Below are 22,896 nucleotides of genomic sequence, written 5' to 3'. Positions count from 1 at the left end.
ATACAACTTAAAGAACGCTCAAGCACTCCTTTGGAGTTTGACACTCTTCGTTTTTCAGGTGACCTTCTAATGACACGAGTGCTTGAAACTCCCATTTAGTGATGGAAATGTGGGGTTTTTTTTAATTTTTTTATTTATGTAAAAATGGTTACGAAACCTTATAAACTTGTGAAAAACAACACTAAGTACAAGGATGACAAACAATCATATTGCAAAATTTAATCTTGTTAATACTTAAGAAATTATAGTAATAAAAGGTGAGAGTAATTCACATACAATTGACTTCATTTATGTACTTGCTTCCCAAAATTATCTTAAAGGCATATTAATTTCCATGTCAGAAGTTAGAAGATTTTAAAAATGAAATTGATATTGATAATCATAAAATCAAATGAATATATTACTGTCTAAGCAACCAACTTACTATTTGATTTAAACGATTCATTTAATTGATTCAAATCCTTCATTAGATCATGTCAGTTGATCACATGACATAATGTGGAGGCTATGATTCTTAATTATTGAAATTTAGCTTTCCAGTGTAAGAATCTACAAACAGGTAATTCTCATTTTTGCAAATGATGAATTCACTCTTCATTTTAAGACATAGGTTTATAATACAATGAAGGTAGTCTTTTTCACTTTTGAAAATTTATTTTATGAACAAAATCAAACATGATTTTTCAAATATGTAAATGAATTGACATGATTTTTATGGTTTACTTGAATTGTAATTTTACATAAGAGTCAAACTTAAGACGATTTTTTAGACGATATACAACATTTAGCCTTATAATCATATTTGGTTGACCGAATATAATATGAGATAATATAAAAAAATGAGATATTATATTTTATCTCATATTTAATTGGTAATGAGATATGACAAGTTATCTCATCACTTATCATATCTTATGTTCAATCAAGATATAAAATAAGTTGTGAAATATATTATCCATTATTATTTTTGTATCTCTTCTATATAGTATACGATAATCCTAAATGAAGATGTGAGATATACATATCCTATGTATCATAAATATATTTATTTTTATCAATTTATTTTAATGTTTTTTATATTGCTTATTTTGCAAAATAATTTTTTATTATAAAATTAAATTTATGGTTAAAAAAGAAGAACTAAAAAAATATTTATAAAATATATTGTAAAATAATATTAATATATGCATTATTTAATAGATGTACATATAAATTATTTTTATATATTAAATAATATAATATAAAAAAAAATATTTATAAAGTTTAAATATTTTAATTATGAATATTGTTACATATAAGAAAACTTTCATATATATATATATATATATATGTGTGTGTGTGTGTAAATATTTTATTTATATATATGTCCTATGAGATATGCTACTTTAGAATATCATATCATATCCCATTGAAATCATATTCTAGATATGTATTTTATATCAAATGAGATATGATATCCTAAAATTTACATATCTTATCTTATCATATCTTGTCAAATGCTAAATTAACTATTTCCTTAAACTGACGATGTTAAACCCAATATAAATGACATCAATCCAAAGAACAAAAACCTAAAGTTTTTCCAACAAATTTAAACCTAGATGCATGATATCAACATACTCACATTCAATAACAATATATTCTAAAGAGATAACTTTGTCTTCTATTAGATCCCAAATAAAATGATCTCTAATTTTAATGTGTTTTTATCTTAAGAAAAGTAACAAGATTTTTGGACATACTAATCATATTAGAATCATCACACAAAATGTTTCTAGTATCTTGTTGAAAATCATAATTGCTCGATATTTGTTTCATCTAACTGAGTTATGTATTGTTGATCCATCGAAACAAGTACGTGAAGTATTTTTTCCTTATGTACCATCCATTCACCCATACGCCTCATTGGGAATCAAGAATTAAAATATTGAAAAATGTTGATGGTATATCTTCATTTTGCCAATTTTTCACCACTAGTCAATGCAGTCAAGACTTCAACTTTATGCGGATGGGAAAATTAATATCATTAATATATTAATTTAATATTAAAAAATAATTCATATATCATCATTTATTTTATATCATTAAATACAATTAAATTAAATGGATCATAATTTCAATATTAAATATATTTTAAAATTAGACATATTATAATCAAATATCACAATATTATTATTAAATAATATCTTATATAACTTAATAATAAATATACACTTATAAAATTCATATTTTTTTTTTATCGACACACATGATATTATTATCAAATATGATAAATTATATCATACATATATCATTTTATTTAATAAAATAACTTTAAAATGTCTATTATTATTTATTATATCATTTTTAGAGTTTTTTCTCAATATTTTTATGAGTTTTGATCAATTTTTGTCATATCGATATTTTGTGTCAAAATATCCGATGATATTTTTTTTATATACCTGTAAACTTGAGTTATTGATATATTTATCAAAACCAATATTTTCATCCTTGACAAGAATTAAACCACAAAAGGAATATTAATCCAACATGAATGATTCAGCTTATAGAAAATAAATGAATGAAATAGTGGTTGAGCCTGAGACATCTATTAGAAGGGCAAAGAGAAAAATATTATATTATAGTTAAGGTAATTAGTGGTAATTATTATTAAAAATTTAAATACTCTTAAACATTGGAAGGAAAATTTCAAAAGAAATAAAAAAAGAAAGAAAAACCATTAGAAATTTTCAATAATTTGAATCATTTTGTAGCAAAAACCCTTGAAATTATTTCAAAGAATTCAATCATTTTTATCATAAATTTTGATATTTTTCAAATGAAAGAGATATGCACCTTAATGTCTCATTGTCTTATAATTTGATTTTATTTATGTTTTATAATTTAATTTTATTTATTTATACCTTAGTCTTATTCTTTATAACTACATTTAGAAACCTAAATTTTTCTATGTATTTTCAAAAGTGAAGATTAAGATTTTTATAAATATCAAATAAATACCTTAATATTTTTTTTTTAAATAACTAAATATAAGATAGTTGATCCTTTACTTAAAACTTATGTTTGGTATATTAAATCATCACTAAAACAATAGTAGCTTAAAAGTATTATTTTTTATGATTTAGTTAAATCCAAAAAAATAAAATCATAAAAAATAAGTATAAAAATAAAAATATTGAATAAGCAAAAAAAAAGTACCAATATTAAATTAGATTTCCTTTAATTTTTAATTTTAGTTCAATCTTAATATTAGTAATTAATGGTAAATATTATTTTTTTGGTAATAATATTTTTTTAGTAAAGTTGGGGTTGGTGATGCAGTCACCTATAAATACACCTAACAGATCGGACTTCCAAGTACCCCTGCCTCCTTTCTTCCTTTTCCTCTATTCGGCCACTCTCACCTCGTGCCAACCCCCTCTTGGATCTTTTCAATGGCTTACGAAGGAATCCTCCTGGGCATGGGCAACCCCCTCCTCGACATTTCTTCTGTCGTCGACGAAGAATTCCTTCAAAAGTAACTCTACACTCTTTTGTTATGCGGTTCATTCTCCTCTGCTTTTCAAATGCTTCGTTTTGATTCTGTTTTTGTTCTTGGATCTGTTCTTATCATTGTGTTTTAGATCTGACTGGTTGGGGGGTATGTGTTTGGTAGCGTTCTCAGATCTGGTTGGTGGCTGAGAGTACAGAGGAAAGGGAAAGGGAAAGGGATTGAAATGAAATATTTTGGGGAGTGAAGTAATCACCGAAACTAAGCTAGATTATTTTTATTCTATTATTATTTGTTTTAATGATGGATCTGAATTCCACATTTTTGCTTGAATTGGTACTATAGATATTAGTTTGATAAGCTTGGATCTGCATTTTGCATTGCCTTTTTGTGGTGGTGAGGACAATGACATTGGAGTTTAGCGGGATCAAATCGATGTAGAGATAGTGATATTTACTTTGTATATTTTCGTTTTTCATTTTTATATGGAAAAGATTTAAGAGTTGCTTTAAAAGATTTCAATGGTTTACACAAATTCCATTCAAATTGGTGTTGTGGCCTGATTAAGGGGTCCGATCCCTCAATCTTTAGTTTCTATTTTTATTTAGTTTAGGAAATAAAAGATCCTAAGGATTAGTTTCCATTTTACTTAGATTCTATTTAGTAGCCCATGGGAGAGTGTAATGGGAAAGACATGGAAAAATAATCTTAATAAGGACAATATATTCTCTCAATTTTGCATCTTCTCCTTGGGTCATAAGAATTGGATGCAGAAATCATTGAATTCCTCTCAAATCATTTCTAATACGAGCTTTGTAAGTTGCAAACTGGAAAAATTTAATCTACTATTGGGGCTTATATTAATACCTATGAATTCTCAATTCTGTTTCCAAATAATTCATTTGCATTCTGTTCTGTATCTTATTATTGTGATTTTCTTAAAGATCTATCTTGGTTACTCATGGTATTTAGAATTCCTGGAGCTTGTATTTTGCCACGATAATTATCTTTTTTCATCTATTTGTCCATACAATTTTGAGAGTTCACTCTCTAATATAAGTATTTCCACTGTTTATCTTTTTATTTTTGGATCTGGAGCCAATGGTCCATGGAACCAAAGATTATGATCATGTCATACTGTTGTTTATAGCTTTTACTTGTGTTGTTTCATTTATTTTCTATGATATGTTGTGAGACTGCCTTTTTAGAAGAAACGATGATTGATAATTATTGTTTATTTTATTATATCTCAGGCTTATGTAGTGATTTTCATTTATGATTGTTTTTCATTACTTGTCCATTTTTTCAATTATTTGTCTTCATCATTATCATGCTTGAATACAAAATATAGTTTTTCATCCGCAAAGTTACTTAATATGAATTTTGTTATATTTGTTTCCTATGAAGTTTTTGTTCCTTTACTATTGAATTTATCATTTGGTGACCCTGAAATTACCAGCGTGTTAACAGATATGACATCAAGTTGAATAATGCTATTCTTGCTGAGGACAAACACTTGCCCATGTAAGTTTGTTTTTTTCTAATTATTTGCATTTTTCCCCTTAAATTTTTTTTATTTCTTTTTAATTTTTGGTTTGATTAACATGAATTATTAAAAAATGCATTTTTTATTCTTCTTCTATTGTGTTTGATTTTAAAACACCTTAACCCAAATTGTTGAAAAATGAATTCTTTATTCTTCTTCTATGGTGTTTGATTTTAAAACACCTTATTCTGCCTTGTGTTGGCCTACATAACGTTTTGTGAACTTTCTCTATGATTTGCTTTAAACCGTATGTTTGTCCGCGATAAGGTTTGCTTTATGCTGTAGTACTGCATATTTGAATCAATTTCATGTGGATGGATTTTCTCAGGTACGATGAAATGGCTAGCAAGTATAATGTGGAGTATATTGCTGGAGGTACTTTTAAAATCTCTGGTTTGGATCTGTAATGGTTTCATATTTCATATTGATATACCAACTAGTTCAAGGATGATATATCTCTCTGATGGGTCATGTTTATATGCTAATCATTTTTGTGCCATGATGTTATGTGTAGGTGCTACTCAAAATTCGATTAGAGTTTGCCAGGTACATAAAATATTTACTATTGAGCTTAGCTTTCAGCTGTATTTTCTAATTAATAAATTGCATTCATTTGCTCACCTTGCCTTGTGTGTGTTTTGCAGTGGATGCTTCAAATCCCTAGAGCAACAAGCTATATGGGATGCATTGGAAAGGACAATTTTGGGGAGGAAATGAAGAAAAACTCAAAACTTGCTGGTGTTAACGTAAGTTTTTTCACTTCTTTACATCTTTTACAGCTTTTCCATGGTTATCCATCTCTCCATTTTAGATTAGTTGTTTTGTTACTGAGACCTCTTAACAATCCATGATCAGGTTCACTATCGTGAGGATGAGACTGCACCAACTGGTACATGTGCAGTTTGCGTTGTTGGTGGCGAGAGGTCAGTTCCTAACCCACAAATTTGGAAGAATTTAATATCCATCAGTGAGATGTAGAATTCAAATAGCTACAATACTCCATCAATTTATTTATTTTTGGAATGCAAGATCTTCCTTGACAAGTCCATTTGAGGTGTTCATTTGGTTTTATTTGAGCTTCGCATGTCATTGTCAAGGGTCATCATATTTTCCTGTGATTTTTTCAGAACATATGCCAGCAACCTGTCCATGTGCTCTCTTCTATCATTTATGCAGGTCACTCATTGCCAACTTATCGGCTGCAAATTGCTACAAGTCTGAACATTTGAAGAGGCCTGAAAACTGGGCACTAGGTAGTATTTTCTTTCTTGATGCTTCTATTCCTTGTTTGTTGCTATATAATATGCTGAACTTTCTTTTTTATTTAAACTCCTATTTTGACAGTTGAAAAGGCCAAATATTTCTATATTGCTGGTTTTTTCCTGACTGTGTCCCCTGAATCAATTCTACTCGTAGCTGAACATGCAGCTGCAAACAATAAGGTAATTCTTTTTAAGTCAGATTCATCGCAGTTGTTTTCTTCAATAGCTTCTGCAACCCAATGTCCATTATTTTCTCATTCACATGCAGGTCTTCATGATGAACCTTTCTGCTCCATTCATCTGTGAATTCTTCAAGGATCAACAGGAGAAAGCTCTACCGTAAGCTCTATACCCCATTTTTTTAATCATATTCTTAGCTAAAATTGCAAAACTGATACTTTCTGGATAAAGGTACATGGATTATGTATTTGGGAATGAAACGGAAGCAAGAACCTTTGCCAAGGTTCATGGCTGGGAGGTAGGGATTACTTGGTGTTGGATCCGTTTTTGATGATTGTTGCCCCCTACAAGAAGGAAAAAAAAGGAATTTCCTCATTTAGCTGTCTTTTGTGATCAGACTGATAATGTTGAGGAGATTGCAATAAAAATATCTCAATGGCCAAAGGCATCAGGGACACACAAGAGAATTACTGTGATCACTCAAGGTGCAGATCCTGTTGTAGTTGCAGAGGATGGAAAAGTGAAGTCATTCCCTGTGATCTTGTTACCCAAGGAGAAGCTGGTTGATACCAATGGAGCAGGTATGAACTCTCTTATCTCATTATTCATGCCTAGAGTGCTGAAAATGACCAACCTTCATAAAGGTTTGCATTGTATTGAGATTCAGTGCTCCCATCTTCTAGGGTGTGAAAAAGGGTTAGTGAGAGTGGTATTGTCATGCACTGAATTAGGATGAGCTTATGAGCAATATACTTGTAATTGTTTATTAATGTGTTTTCTCATGCAACCTCAGAGGTTTGTCCTTGTCAAACTTGACAAAGGGAACGATTCCTTGAATAGATAAACTCCTAAGAAGCAAGCATAGAAACCTCTAGTGGAAGCTGCTAATTAGGTTGCCCCTTGTTATAAATATAATGCATTGCTTTGCTTTTTTTTTAATTTCTTTTAATTTGATTTTCCTGTGTGGTAGGGGATGCATTCGTTGGAGGATTTTTGTCTCAGTTGGTTCAAGAGAAGCCCATTGAAGAATGTGTGAGAGCTGGTTGCTATGCTTCACATGTTATAATCCAAAGGTCTGGCTGCACCTACCCAGAGAAGCCCGACTTCAGTTAGAATTATCTCTCATGTAGCCCGAGATCTTTTCCATTTCACAAGTAATAATAGTAGAGCTATTTTTCCTGTGGCGGGTTCTACTCCCTGCCCAATGATTATGTATCGTGCATTATTAGCTCCTGGATCCATTTATTGGGTGTAGGTTGCTTTTGTTTTCCTGAATTTTTACTTGTACTCATTTTGAGTTTTCATATAAATCCTCCAAAAATTGGTTGAGTTATTTCCTTGTGCCTGGCTATTTGCATTTTTTTAGTTCTTATTTGTTGACTACGAATTTAATTTTTTCAATCATTTTTTTAAACAAGTAATATAAAAAATAAAAAATAAAAACTTTTTTTTTCATTTGTTCTTTCCTTTTATTTTTTTTCTTTCATTTTTTTTCAAAAATTTTATGACAACTGAGATGTTTTAGTATAATGTAAATAAAAAGTGCCAAAATATTATCTTATTATTATCATCATTAAAACCAATGGGGATAATAATTTCTATTATAACCAAATACAATGACATAGGGATGAGTTGGATAACAATGGAAAATTTAATTTTTTTTTTCAAAATTTAATTATATTAAAAAATAAATAAAATTTATAAATAAATGAATGTTATTAATTTTTATATTTTATTTTTATAAAAAATAATTTATTATTTTGTGTTAAAAAAGAAAAATAAATAAAGCTAAATTATTTTTTAATTATATATAATAGAGGTAGACTAGAATAAGGTTGACAGTTATATGATCTAAGTATGGGTAACACTTAGAGAGAAATGAATAAGTGTTTCCTTTTAGCCCAAAATTAAATAGCTTTAATTATTTTACTTATTTTTTTTAAAAAATGATAATAATAATTTTGGGTAGCTCAAAGAACAATCAACACAGGATGCACTGAATCTTTTAAATGAAAAACTAGCTATAAAATATGAAAATGTAAAAATCACGGGTTAGAAACCTTAAATTACCAATTCATTATTCAAAAGTATAATACACAGTTTTACCTTATATAATAGTGAGAATTATGTTTTGATGGGCCAATTTGGGAATAATAACATTTCGGAACCCAACTTTCCATAATCCAAGATATGTCCACTGTTTGGAAAAATATTAAAGGAAACATGCACTATCTACTGTTTTAAAATGCTATTCCAAAATTGCCCTTTAGTTGTCCCTGTCAGCAGCCACCGTCTCTCACAACATCGTCTCTCACTCGGGCATCAAGGAGCCCTTTTCTGAAGTTGGCCTCCAGACGAGAGAATCCCTAAATAAGCACTATTTTTTCCTCTGCCATTCTCAATCCTCGCAGATACTAATCTAATCAAGTTATTATTATTTCTTTTGCAACCCCCGTTTGATTCCCAAGAAAATCCACCCCCATTCGATTTCCGGGAAATTTCATCCTCGTTTGATTTCCGAGAAAATCCATCCTCGTTTGATTTCCGAGGCCCTTTTCTGAAGTTGGCCTCCAGACGAGAGAATCCCTAAAAAAAGCCCTATTTTTTTCCTCTGCCATTCTCAATCTTCGCAGGTACTAATCTAATCAAGTTATTAATTTTTTTTTTGCAACCCCCGTTTGATTCCCAAGAAAATCCATCCCCCATTCGATTTCCGGGAAAATTCATCCTCGTTTGATTTCCGAGAAAATCCATCCTCGTTTGATTTCCGACAAAATCCATGCAAAACCCCCAAGAAAAACAAAAAAAAAGTGCTTTTTTTTTTCCTCCATGTGTTTTCTTGATCTGATCTAGGGGTCTCTTTGATTTTGGGCCATTGGATTTAAATTTCACAAACCCTAAATCCACGATTTTTGAGCCTTGCTGAAAAATCCAACCTTTGCCTGCAAATCATGATCAGATTACCAAATAGCATCTTATGTTTTTTATATAAAAAAAAAAAAAAAAATTGGACAGATTTTGCATCCTGCGTGGGCTGGTAGGAAATATCGGGACCTTTCACAGGGACGATGAACAATGGAGGGGTATTTTCGGTATAAAATAACACCTCAGACCAGAATGCAGGTTTCCTTTAATATTTTTCCCAACAGTGGACATATCTTGCGGAAAGTTGGGTTCCGAAAATGTTATTATTCTCAAATTGGCCCATCAAAACATAATTCTCCCTATATAATATAATAAGCCGGGGAAAGTTAGGTTTTGGCCTATCGATGTGGAAAATATATGATTTTGATAACCCAAATATGTAAAAACGATATGAGAGACCATCAATTACAACCTAGAGATCTAAGAATCCATAGAAACCTAAGATTACTTTGAAAATTGTTTTGACACACTTTTCAAGAGAAGGGAGGGGAAATGTTTTTAAAATCTTAGAGATAACTATTTTTGGAAACCGTTTTTTTATTTTTAAGGAAAAAAACACATTTCACAAAAAAAAAAACATAAAACTATTTTTAATTATTTTCATTTGTTTTTGGTTGTTAAAAAAATATATATAAATATAAAAAATAATTAAACCATATATAAAAAAACAAGGTGAAAATATCATAACTTATCAAACAGAATTTTTTAAATCTGTTATAAAAACTGTTTTTGAAAACGGATAGATATTCGAAAATAATTACAAAGAGCGCTTAAGATATTATTTCTACTACTGAAGTCAAAGCATAGCCAACACACCTATTTCTTGCTCTGCATGCGTGCCACGTACACAGAAACCAATCAAAGCCACACGCTCGTCAGAAAACCCTTAGCCACCGTAAGCCGCCAACACAACCGTCTCTCTGCCCGGAAAAACCAACCTCCTTATGGCCATCATCACCTCTCTTCTCCTCCAACCTCCTAAAAAAGACCTATTTTCCTCTGCCACTCTCAATCCTCGCAGGTACTAATCTAATCACGTTGTTGTTATTTTTTTTGCAACCGCCGTTTGATTCCCAAGAAAATCCATCCCCCATTCGATTTCCGGGAAAATTCATCTTCGTTTGATTTCCGAGAAAATCCATGCAAAACCCCAAGGAAAACCAAAAAAATTGATTTTCTTTTGCTCCCTGTGTTTTCTGGATCTGTTTTAGGGGTCTCTTTGCTGTTGTGCCATTGGATTTAAATTTCACGAACCCTAAAACCACGATTTTTGAGCCAGACTGAAAAACACAACCTTTGCCTGCAAATCATGATCAGATTAACAAATAGCATCTTGTGTTTTTTTGTTTTAAAAAAAAATGGACAGATTCTGTATCCTGTGCGCGGGCTGGACTGGTAGGAAATATCGGCGATATTTTGAAATCCACCTCCGGTTGCTCCGCACGTCAGATCACTCGCGATTTATCTCCGATTTATGGGTCATCCACCGATATTTCTCCGAAATATCGGCAATTTTCCGATTTTGTTTGACGATATTCCTGGAAATTGATAATCGGGGTTAAAGGCCGACCGATATCCGATATTTCGGCGAAATATCGCCCATAAATTCCGATTTTTCAATCCAGTGGGGGAAGTTGGGGTTGGTGACGCAGCGACCCCTTACCAACATTTCACCGATAAATACCCCTTACAGATCGCATTTCCAACTACCACTGCCTCCTTTCCTCCTTTTCCTCTATTCGGCCACTCTCGCCTCGTGCCAACCCCCTCTTGGATCTCTTCAATGGCTTACGAAGGAATCCTCCTGGGCATGGGCAACCCCCTTCTCGACATTTCTTCTGTCGTCGACGAAGAATTCCTTCAAAGGTAACTCTACTCTCCTTTGTTCTGCGGTTCGTCGTCCTCTGCTTTCAAATGCTGCGTTTTGATTCTGTTTTTGTTCTTGGATCCGTTCTTTTGGTTGTGTTTTAGATCTGACTGGTTGGGGGTTATGTGTTTGGTAGCGTTCTCAGATCTGGTTGGTGGCTGAGAGTACTGAGGAAAGGGAAAGGGATTGAAATGAAATATTTTGGGGAGTGAAGTAATCACCGAAACTAAGCTAGATTATTTTTATTCGATTATTATTTGTTTTAATGATGGATCTGAATTCCATATTTTTGCTTGAATTGGTACTATAGATATTAGTTTGATAGGCTTGGATCTGCATTTTGCTCTCCTTTTTTTGTGGTGGTGAGGACAATGACATTGGAGTTTAGCGGGATCAAATCGATGTAGAGATAGTGATATTCACTTTGTATATTTTTTCCTTTTTATATGGAAAAGATTTAAGAGTTGCTTTAAAAGATTTCAATGGTTAACATAGATTCCATTCAAATTGGTGTTGCGGCCTGATTAAGGGATCTGATACCTCAATCTTTAGTTTCTATTTAGTTTAGGGAATAAAGGATCCTTAGGACTAGTTTCTATTTTTATTTAGTTTAGGAAATGAAGGATCCTAAGGATTAGTTTAGTTTGAACACCAATCTTTTGGTAAATGATGGACATACTGCTACATGTGATCAATTTGATCATGCTCATCTTTTATTCCTTAGGGAATTCATTACTGTTGGTAAATATTTAGGATACCCATGTGTGCTCTGCTTGCTAAAATTTTTACATATAAACTCTACAGTGGTCTCAAGTTCATGGGATGTTGGTGCACAAGGAACTATGATCCGTTCTATTCCTACCATGGTTTAATCATAGCCTTTTGCTAACTTGACATGATTGAGATATCGTCTGTTGTTTTTTTCTAGGTCATATAAATTACTATATGCTGGTTATTTTATATATATACGCATGTACTTATTATGTTTTATTTTTCTTTTTGGTGAAACTAAGGGTGATACAAAAACACCTAGATGATACTGAAATCTTAAAAGCTAAAATTGGATGGGATTATCTGTCAAGGGGCAAAAATGTGCTCTCCTCTTGGTCAATCAGTTCGGTACCTGATTGGGTGCTCTATGTAAACATGAAAAATGCACAAACAAACCCCCTTCCCCTAGGACTGTATCCTTTTTAACCAGCACTCTGGGTCCTTCCCTCTTTGAAGAAATTTATGAAAATTACCATATAATCCCTTCCATTAAGGCCATGTTTGGTTACTGAAATGGTGAATTGGGAATGATTGTTGAATTCTTATTCCAGCCATTTAAGTGTGTGGCTCGTGCACAAACATTTGGTTTTTTGGGGGGATTGAAATTCATCAAGGGATGTGAATTTGCTAAAAGGAGTACTAGGAAAGGTTTTTATCATAATTCAAGCTGACCAATCAAGTCAACTTCATTTGCATACTGATAGATCAGAATAAATCAGAATTATAAGATGTTCTAGACAATGAATCAATTAAGATAAATTACTCATTTGTGACTCATTTGTGAATCAATTATAAGATGATACCCAAATTTACTCGATGCTAGTTGTTGTGGGAGCGGTTAGAACCCTAAGGTTTGAGTCCCCATGGAGAGTCCTAAGAGCTTGGTCATGGAAAGTTCCTCGGTTATAAAAAGAAAAGAAAGGGAGAGAGACAATTTAAATGAGAGGATTTTACAAATTTTGGGTAGATTCACATTTTATTCTCTATTATTACTATAAATCGTACTTTTAGAATATTTTTTACATGAAAAAAATATCAATGGTGTTATTATCAATCACTTTTGCTTTTTCAATTTTTTTTGCCTAAAAACTATTATTATCCTTAATAATTACTATTAAAATTTGAACTCATTTTAATGTATATGGAACGAAATATAAGTTGTGAAGTCTTGTTGATTTTTATAACATGTTTAATCTTGAATTTATTTTTGAAATTTTTATTTTTTATTCTTCATTGTCAATTGGTTTTTATTATGAAAATGCTAGGATGATATTTATGCATTAGGTAATTATGGATATTATTATATTTTATTATATGTTTATATAGGTATTGGGGTTATAATCATTTAAATGGCTATTTAAATTTAAAGGTATTTTTGTAAATAGACTTGTTAAATGGTTTTATTATAATGTGATATTCTATAATAGCATACATTGTATTTTATAGGTTTTTGAATAATTTATTTATTTGAGCATGTGGACTTGAAAGCATATTCGTAGAAATTTAGCATAAATTTGTTTTCATTCCTATACAAACAAATATTGAAACAGAAATGGAAAATAAATTTATGATTTTGAATCTTGTCCTTGTTGTATATTGAGTAAGAAAAGTTGATTCCTAGTTTCTACTTTCTAGGAATGGATAACGCAAGCCTATAATGTCATTCCATGAATTAAATAAAGCCTAAAAGATTCCTAATGCCCATAGTTTTAAAAGGCTCAAGGCGCACCAAGGTGCAAAGTAGTCCTGGAGCCTAAGGCTCAAGGCGCGGGCTTTAGTGAAGTGAGGCGCACCCTAATTTACATATATATTTTTATATAATATAATCAAATTTAACAATCATTTATTTGTCCTAAACACATAAATCATCAAATATCATCCAAAACTTCAATTTAATAAACAAAAAACATAAAAATAAAGAACTCCAAGCATAAAAACAAATCCAAATCCATATTGCTAATTGCCTAATACATATCCAAATCCAAAGTTTCCAAACTTAAAGGTCCAAAACATGAAATTTGTCCACAATTCAAAAACATCATTAAAAAACACTTAAATCACAAATTTGTCCACAACAAGCAATCATCACTCCTCCTCTAAATCAACAAATCATCATCATCATCATTTCCATCACCACATTTGTAGCCTTCCCCATCTTCTTGATCTGCTGAATCAACCATGTCTCCATCTTCATCTTCATCTATTAGTGAATGAGAAGGCAAAGTTCTAGAACTTGAAGCTATCCCCCTTGTTGGTGGTATTATGCTTGAGCTTGCTCTAGCTCTAGCTCTAATATCAAACCTGGCCTCCTCAGCTCCAGCAGCTCTAGCAACATCACCCCATGTCAAATTGTCATCATCAAATACAAAATCATCTTGTGCACCTCCATGAGAATCCTCATCTTCCATTCTCCCTATCAACCATTCATTGCTATCATCTATATCTTTCAAGGAAATTGGGTAAATGGTGTTACGTTCATTGTATCTTCTCTTTAAGGCTCGATTATACTTGATGTACACCAAATCATTCAAGTGTTGATGATCTAACCTATTTCTCCTCTTGCTATGAATCTGTAAAAATTCATAAGCTCATAAATATATTTTAAAGTTTTAACTTTTAAGTTACATTCAAGACTCAATTATTTTGGATTTGGTTACTCACATTTTCAAAGATGCTCCAATTCCGTTCACAACCTGATGCACTGCATGTTAAGTTGAGGACTTTCATTGCAAACTTTTGCAAATTTGGAGCCAAAGCTCCATATGCAGCCCACCATTCAGCTGTAGTATAGATATTAACAATTTAGTGAAACAATTCACCTATTTTAGCAAAAATACAATCTAATCATTTAAATAAACAAAACTAAATAACTAACCTGGTGCTCTAGTCTTTCTTGTCCTAACAGCTAACTCATTCCCGAATAGTCCTTGGGCATTTGTGAACAAACTCACTTCGGCCACAACTTTTTCTTGCTTAGCAGGGTCTCTTGTTAGCCTTAAGACGCATTTATACAAATCACTCATAATCTTGGCATCATGCTCTATTTCTGGCTTATCATAGAAGAATTCTGGGTTCAAAAAGTACCCTACTGCATGCAAAGGCTGATGAAGCTGAATCTCCCACCTCTTATCAATGATGTTGAAGATTTCTTTGTACTTCTCTTCATTTCCATTAAAACTTCTCACAATTGCATCCTTATCTCTATTCATGGCCTCATAGATGTATCCCATAGGAGCTTTTTTTTCACCAACCAAACGAAGCACACGAACTAGGGGACCCGAAACCTTTAAGCAAAACACAATAGTGTTCCAAAATGAAGGCATTAGAACTATGTTGGCTATAGTTTTCCCCTTTTGCTCTTTTGCCCATTTACTATCTGACCAATCTGAGCTTGTAAACATCTTCCTCAAATTGTTTTTTTGTTCATGCAATCGTGATAATGTGATGAAAGCAGTTGCAAACCGAGTCTTAGCAGGCCTAAGCAATTCCCTTTGTCTAGTAAACCGCCTCATCATGTTGAGTATCCCTGAGCGATTATAAATATACCCATTTAATGATATAGCCCTCTCCAATGTCCTCTTGATGTTTGGTAGCTTTCCAATATCTTCCAACATCAAGTCAAGGCAATGTGCGGCACATGGTGTCCAATACAAATGTGGGCGCTTTAATTTTAACAACCTCCCTATATGAAGTTGTAGATAATAAATTTACGTAAGTTCTCAAGATAAATAATTCAAATTTTAAAAGTAAATAAAAATTCAAGAAATAGTATTTATGACCTGCCATCACATAACTTGAGTGATTATCTGTTATAACTTGAATAACATTCTCCTCACCAACTTGCTCTACCCATTTGTCAAGTAACTCAAACATCTTTTCTCCCGTCTGAATCATTGAAGAAGCATCAATGGATTGCATGAACATGGTTCCCTTTGAATAATTAACCAAAAAGTTCACCAAAGTTCTCTCTTTCCTATCGGTCCATCCATCCGACATAATTGAACATCCATTTTTCCCCCATTCCATTATATGATCTTTCATCAAATCTTTTGTGAGAGCCAATTCTTTCTTAAGGTTAGTAACTCTTACCTCATGAAAAGTTGGTCCTTTCATACCCACACCATATTGGCCAATAGCCTCAATCATTGGTTGGAAACTCAGATATGTGATTGCATTAAATGGAATAGCAGCCTCATACATCCATCTTGTGATAAGCATACAAGCTCTTTCTCTTGCTTCCTTTTTGTAGGCATCATTGATGGTAGTTTGATTCATCTTTCCACTCCTTCGATTTTGAACAACCATCTCTGCATTAGGAGTGAAAAAATGATCCATAGGACCTTTTTGTCTTGGTTTTTTTGAAGAAAACGTCCCACCACCACTTCCTCCTCGGTTACTACCTCCACTAGAAATGTTGGTGACATTCGTTCTACTATTAATCTCCTCACCAATATCTTCATCTTCCAAACCAAACAAATCTTCATTAACATATTCGCTCCCCATATTCATTTGCTCTTTTTGATTTTTCTTGGAACTCATATACTCTTCCATTTCTTCTCTAACATGTTCCAGACATTTTCTACACTTTTTAGCATTTCTATATCCACCAACAAGATGTTGTTTGTGTCTATATATGCCTCATTTGGTTACTTTATCACAAAAAATGCATATGATGGTGTTCAAATCTTTTTCATTAACCAAACCACCATATTTCCACCCCGGATCTCTTCTTCCACTTGCACTAGAGTCCACTTGAGTTTCACTCTCATTATCCATCTTGCAAACAAATTATCTATGCTCTACAAGAAAATAATTATAATTAAATTAAGAAAAAAAATTGAAAAAAAAATGCATATCACATTATCAAATATCACATTAACAATAAATATGCATATGAGTGCTTTTTATTTATTTATTTTTATTTTGTAAAATTTTCATGTCAAAAACTCAAAATATAATATTTATATTTAAAAAAAAATAAATTACCAATGAGAGTTATGAGATAAGAATGGAAAAAAAGGCAGAAAAGTGAAGAAAAAAGAAAAATACCGAGGTCCGGAAGGTACATGACTATTTCCCCTTTATTTTTCTCCTATTTTCCCCCTATTTTTCTTCTTCACTTCTCCAGCATGGAAGAGGCTAGGGCAAAGAATGGCAGTGGTCTCGGGTTGAGAAAGCCAGAAAAGGGGGGCTGGATGGGAGGAACAGGCCAAAACGGCGTCGTTTTGGCCTGTTTTTTTTTTAAAAAAAAGAACAGGCCCCAAAACGACGTCGTTTTGGTCCCTGTTCTTTTAAATGAACAGGGTCCAAAACGGCGTCGTTTTGGGCCCTGCATATAAAAAAAAAATTAGGGCTCCCACGGCCCCGCCTCCTCTCTACAACTCGACGGCAGGAGGGAGAAGAAGAAGAAGAAGAAGAAGAAGAAGAAGAAGAAGAAGAAGGAGAAGGGAAAGGAAGAGTGCGTACCTGGTCGGACCCTTGGAGGCGACTCGGGCGACCGCCTCGCGCCTTGCGCGCTTAAGCGGCGCCTTCGTGATGGGGCGTCGCCTCCCTTTAGGCGAGGCGCCGGAGGATGGTGTCGCGCCGCCCTGAGCCTAGGCACGCCTTTCAGAACTATGCTAATGCCTAATACATATGTCAGGCAGGTGAGACCAACAGATTTCTCAGAAACTTGAAATTCCAAGTGAGAGAAGAGGAAGTATTGGAATGTAGGACAATAGAGAGAAAAGTATATAGATTAGTGAAATAAAAGTAGAAAAAAAAAATCTAAATAATTATGAATATTATTAATCAAAGTCAAGAGAAAATTAATTCCTAGTATGGGACTAATTTTAATATTGATATAAAGAATCGTAACTATGATAGAACTCTATCACAAAATGATGATGACCCAAAAATAATATATTTAGGCTCAACAAAAATGCGTAGTTTAACATCTTTATCTCTCGGTCACATCAGGAACTAGGAAAATGACAAAACAAGAGCTCTTTATGCTAGGCAGGTGAGAAATGTGATTTCTTGAAAAAGGGAAATTCCAAGTGAGAGAAAACTGGAGGTGTCAAGACCTGTGCTAATGTTAGCTATAGAAGAATTACTTCATATCGAGAATTGGGATAGGCAGGGAGGAGAGATTGAGAGGTTGCTCCTCCTATAGAAATCTTTCCAAAAATGTGTTTTAGGGATATTTTTTACATTGCATTTGATATGAGCACAACGGAAAATATGGAGAAATGGGTTTTCTGTGGAAAATCAAAGTTTTAATGGTTGGATTAGCATGCCATGCCATCCATTTATTTGCAATCTGCATTTATTTTTAATGTAAAATGTCAGGAACAATGCTCTTTTGGAGAACTTTAAAGTCACTTTCCAATTGGAGCCCATGGGAGAGTGTAATGGGAAAGACATGGAAAAATAATCTTAATAAGGACAATATATTCTCTCAATTTTGCATCTTCTCCTTGGGTCATAAGAATTGGATGCAGAAATCATTGAATTCCTCTCAAATCATTTATAATACGAGCTTTGTAAGTTGCAAACAGGAAAAATTTAATCTACTGTTGGGGCTTACATGAATACCTATGAATTCTCAATTCTGTTTCCAAATAATTCATTTGCATTCTGTTCTGTATCTTCTTATTGTGATTTTCTTAAAGATCTATCTTGGTTACTCATGGTATTTAGAATTCCTGGAGCTTGTATTTTGCCACGATAATTTTCTTTTGTCATCTATTTGTCCATACAATATTGAGAGTTCACTCTCTAATATAAGTATTTCCACTGTTTTATCTTTTTATTTTTGGATCTGGAGCCAATGGTCCATGGAACCAAAGGTTATGATCATGTCATACTGTTGTTTATAGCTTTTACTTGTGTGGTTTCATTTATTTTCTCTGATATGTTGTGAGACTGTCTTTTTAGAAGAAACAATGATTGATAATTATTGTTTATTTTATTATATCTCAGGCTTATGTGGTGATTTTCATTTATGATTGTTTTTCATTACTTGTCCTTTTTTTCAATTATTTGTCTTCATCATCATCATGCTTGAATACAAAATATAGTTTTTTCATCCACAAAGTTACTTAATATGAATTTTGTTATATTTGTTTCCTATGAAGTTTTTGTTCCTTTACTGTTGAATTTATCATTTGGTGACTCTGAAATTACTGGCATGTTAACAGATATGACATCAAGTTGAATAATGCTATTCTTGCTGAGGACAAACACTTGCCCATGTAAGTTTGTTTTTTCTAATTATTTGCATTTTTCCCCTTAAACTTTTTATTTGTTTTTAACTTTTGGTTTGATTAACATGAATTATTAAAAAATGCATTTTTTATTCTTCTTCTGTGGTGTTTGATTTTAAAATCCCTTAACCCAAATTGTTGAAAAATGAATTCTTTATTATTCTTCTATGGTTTTTGATTTTAAAACACCTTATTCTGCCTTGTGTTGGCCTACATAACATTTTGTGAACTTTCTCTATGATTTGCTTTAAACCGTATGTTTGTCCTCTATAAGGTTTGCTTCATGCTGTAGTACTGCATATTTGAATCAATTTCATGTGGATGGATTTTCTCAGGTACGATGAAATGGCTAGCAAGTATAATGTGGAGTATATTGCTGGAGGTATTTTTAAAATCTCTGATTTGGATCTGTAATGGTTTCATATTTCATATTGATATACCAACTAGTTCGAGGATGATATATGTCTCTGATGGCTCATGTTTATATGCTAATCATTTTTGTTCCATGATGTTATGTGTAGGTGCTACTCAAAATTCGATTAGAGTTTGCCAGGTACATAAAATATTTACTATTGAGCTTAGCTTTCATCTGTATTTTCTAATTAAGAAATTTCATTCATTTTCTCACCTTGCCTTGTGTGTGTTTTGCAGTGGATGCTTCAAATCCCTGGAGCAACAAGCTATATGGGATGCATTGGAAAGGACAAGTTTGGGGAGGAAATGAAGAAAAACTCAAAACTTGCTGGTGTTAACGTAAGTTTTTTCACTTCTTTACATCTTTTACAGCTTTTCCATGGTTATCCATCTCTCCATTTTAGATTAGTTGTTTTGTTACTGAGACCTCTTAACAATCCATGATCAGGTTCACTATCGTGAGGATGAGACTGCACCAACTGGTACATGTGCAGTTTGCGTTGTTGGTGGTGAGAGGTGAGTTCCTAACCCACAAATTTGGAAGAAAGTAATATCCATCAGTGAGATGTAGAATTCAAATAGCTACAATACTCCATCAATTTATTTATTTTTGGAATGCAAGATCTTCCTTGACAAGTCCATTTGAGGTGTTCATTTGGTTTTATTTGAGCTTCCCATGTCATTGTCAAGGGTCATCATATTTTCCTGTGATTTTTTCAGAACATATGCCAGCAACCTGTCCATGTGCTCTCTTCTAAAAAGCTTTAAAGAATGTAATTGATTTTCCTTCTTGATGAACATAGTATGTTCCTTTGTATGATTTTTGTTCACCTCTCCCCAGTTTATTTTTTATGGTGTGGAATGGACCAGTTCATTCATAAAATCCAAAAAGTAAGAACAAAGTTTTGGCTAGTCTGTGCTCCAAAATTTCTATCATACAGCACATGCTATAAAAATCGGCTCCTACTCTTTAAGCCTCTAGTGACTAGTTGAATGTTGGTTAATCATTTCATTGAATCTGTAGACTGTCTGTTATCTGATGGGTGGATTGCAGTAGTATATACTTTGCAAACACACCCACTTGTATTTTTTAGTTTATTTATGTTCTGGGTTTCTTTGGATTTCAACCTTACGTGGCCGTTTGCTTCATCTCATTCCATGTTAATTATGCATATTCCCAAGTGCTTTGGTACAAAATACCACTGTCTCTCCTGGGCGTTCATATTGTTTGAGAACAATATTTTGCATCCAAGATATATCTTTGTGTCGTTTCCAATCAAAAAAAAAAAAAATTTTGCATCCAAGCCTCTGATAATCCCACGATGATTTTAGAATCTTTAATAGGAAGAAGAGCAAGAAACCGAGTATTGATTGTTTGGCACTTGTTTATTTGCCAAACTTTGCTGCATCAAGTCCTATATTTATCATTTATGCAGGTCACTCATTGCCAACTTATCGGCTGCAAATTGCTACAAGTCTGAACACTTGAAGAGGCCTGAAAACTGGGCATTAGGTATTATTTTCTTTCTTGATGCTTCTATTCCTTGTTTGTTGCTATATAATATGGTGAACTTTCTTTTTTATTTAAACTCCTATTTTGACAGTTGAAAAGGCCAAATATTTCTATATTGCTGGTTTTTTCCTGACTGTGTCCCCTGAATCAATTCTACTCGTAGCTGAACATGCAGCTGCAAACAATAAGGTAATTCTTTTTAAGTCAGATTCATCGCAGTTGTTTTCTTCAATAGCTTCTGCAACCCAATGTCCATTATCTTCTCATTCATGTGCAGGTCTTCATGATGAACCTTTCTGCTCCATTCATCTGTGAATTCTTCAAGGATCAACAGGAGAAAGCTCTACCGTAAGCTCTATGCCCCCTTTTTTTTTTATCATATTCTTAGCTAAAATTGCAAAACTGATACTTTCTGGATAAAGGTACATGGATTATGTATTTGGGAATGAAACGGAAGCAAGAACCTTTTCCAGGGTTCATGGCTGGGAGGTAGGGATTACTTGGTGTTGGATTTGTTTTTGATGATTGTTGCCCCCTACAAGAAGGAAAAAAATGGAATTTCCTCATTTGGCTGTCTTTTGTGATCAGACTGATAACGTTGAGGAGATTGCAATAAAAATATCTCAATGGCCAAAAGCATCAGGGACACACAAGAGAATTACTGTGATCACTCAAGGTGCAGATCCTGTTGTAGTTGCAGAGGATGGAAAAGTGAAGTCATTCCCTGTGATCTTGCTGCCCAAGGAGAAGCTGGTTGATACCAATGGAGCAGGTATGAACTCTCTTATCTCATTATTCATGCCTAGAGTGCTGAAAATGACCAACCTTCATAAAGGTTTGCATCATATTGAGATTCAGTGCTCCTGTCTTCTAGGGTGTGAAGAAGGGTTAGTGAGAATGGTATTGTCATGCACTGAATTAGGATGAGCTTATGAGCAATGTAGTTGTAATTGTTTATTAATGTGTTTTCTCGTGCAACCTCAAGAGGTTTGTCCTTGTCAAACTTGACAAGGGGAACGATCCCTTAAATACGTAAACTCCTAAGAAGCAAGCATGGACACCTCTAGTGGAAGCTGCTAATTAGGCTGCCCCTTGTTATAAATATAATGCATTGCTTTGCTTTTTTTTTTTCTTTTAATTTGATTTTTCCTGTGTGGTAGGGGATGCATTCGTTGGAGGTTTTTTGTCTCAGTTGGTTCAAGAGAAGCCTATTGAAGAATGTGTGAGAGCTGGTTGCTATGCTTCACATGTTATAATCCAAAGGTCTGGCTGCACCTACCCAGAGAAGCCCGACTTCAGTTAGAATTATCTCTCACCCGGGATCTTCTCCATTTCACAAGTAATAATAGTAGAGTTATTTTTCCTGTGGCGGGTTCTACTCCCTGCCCAATGATCATGCATCGTGCATTATTAGCTCCTGGATCCATTTATTGGGTGTAGGTTGCTTTTGTTTTCCTGAATTTTTACTTTGTACTCATTCCGAGTTTTCATATAAATCCTCTATAAATTGGTTGAGTTATTTCCTTGTGCCTGGCTGTTTGCATTTTTTTAGTTCTTATTTGTTGACTACGAATTTATTTTTTTCAATCATTTTTTTAAATAAGTAGAATAAAAAAATAAAAATAGAAACTTTTTTTTTTTTTCATTTGTTCTTTCCTTTTACTTTATTTTCTTTATTTTC

General features: G+C 32.9%; 2 protein-coding genes across 3 annotated transcripts; both read left to right on the top strand.

Annotated features, from left to right (window-relative positions):
- Positions 1-3,362: 3,362 nt before the first annotated feature.
- Positions 3,363-7,811, top strand: LOC117928054 (adenosine kinase 2-like). 2 transcript variants are annotated; one of them, XM_034847820.1, is made up of 12 exons: positions 3,363-3,517; positions 4,961-5,014; positions 5,365-5,411; positions 5,551-5,582; positions 5,681-5,782; positions 5,892-5,959; positions 6,213-6,289; positions 6,381-6,478; positions 6,567-6,637; positions 6,710-6,776; positions 6,876-7,059; positions 7,449-7,811. In XM_034847820.1, the coding sequence occupies exons 1-12, from the start codon at positions 3,435-3,437 to the stop codon at positions 7,589-7,591; spliced, it is 1,026 nt and encodes a 341-aa protein (XP_034703711.1). In that variant the 5' UTR covers positions 3,363-3,434; the 3' UTR covers positions 7,592-7,811. The 2 variants fall into 2 exon arrangements, with proteins under 2 accessions (XP_034703711.1, XP_034703712.1); XM_034847821.1 differs by having other exon boundaries at positions 3,435-3,517; positions 4,950-5,014.
- A 3,182-nt stretch (positions 7,812-10,993) lies between these two features.
- LOC117928055 (adenosine kinase 2) lies at positions 10,994-22,742 on the top strand. Its single transcript, XM_034847822.1, has 12 exons — positions 10,994-11,269; positions 19,223-19,276; positions 19,624-19,670; positions 19,810-19,841; positions 19,940-20,041; positions 20,151-20,218; positions 21,139-21,215; positions 21,307-21,404; positions 21,493-21,563; positions 21,638-21,704; positions 21,804-21,987; positions 22,376-22,742. The coding sequence occupies exons 1-12, from the start codon at positions 11,187-11,189 to the stop codon at positions 22,516-22,518; spliced, it is 1,026 nt and encodes a 341-aa protein (XP_034703713.1). The 5' UTR covers positions 10,994-11,186; the 3' UTR covers positions 22,519-22,742.
- The last annotated feature ends 154 nt before the right edge of the window (positions 22,743-22,896 follow it).

The sequence above is a fragment of the Vitis riparia genome, chromosome 13 (genome assembly GCF_004353265.1).
Source record: "Vitis riparia cultivar Riparia Gloire de Montpellier isolate 1030 chromosome 13, EGFV_Vit.rip_1.0, whole genome shotgun sequence".
NCBI classification, from domain to species: Eukaryota; Viridiplantae; Streptophyta; class Magnoliopsida; order Vitales; family Vitaceae; genus Vitis; species Vitis riparia.
This window is presented reverse-complemented; position numbering and strand designations above follow the sequence as displayed.

Excerpts from the sequence above, each read along its gene's own strand:
- LOC117928054 (XM_034847820.1), top strand. The coding sequence starts at position 3,435 with ATGGCTTACGAAGGAATCCTCCTGGGCATGGGCAACCCCCTCCTCGAC. Across the intron at positions 5,412-5,550 it reads TGTGGAGTATATTGCTGGAG|GTGCTACTCAAAATTCGATT; the intron begins GTACTTTTAAAA and ends TGTTATGTGTAG. Across the intron at positions 5,583-5,680 it reads ATTCGATTAGAGTTTGCCAG|TGGATGCTTCAAATCCCTAG; the intron begins GTACATAAAATA and ends TGTGTTTTGCAG.
- LOC117928055 (XM_034847822.1), top strand. The coding sequence starts at position 11,187 with ATGGCTTACGAAGGAATCCTCCTGGGCATGGGCAACCCCCTTCTCGAC. Across the intron at positions 21,216-21,306 it reads GCCTGAAAACTGGGCATTAG|TTGAAAAGGCCAAATATTTC; the intron begins GTATTATTTTCT and ends CTATTTTGACAG. Across the intron at positions 21,705-21,803 it reads CCAGGGTTCATGGCTGGGAG|ACTGATAACGTTGAGGAGAT; the intron begins GTAGGGATTACT and ends TTTTGTGATCAG.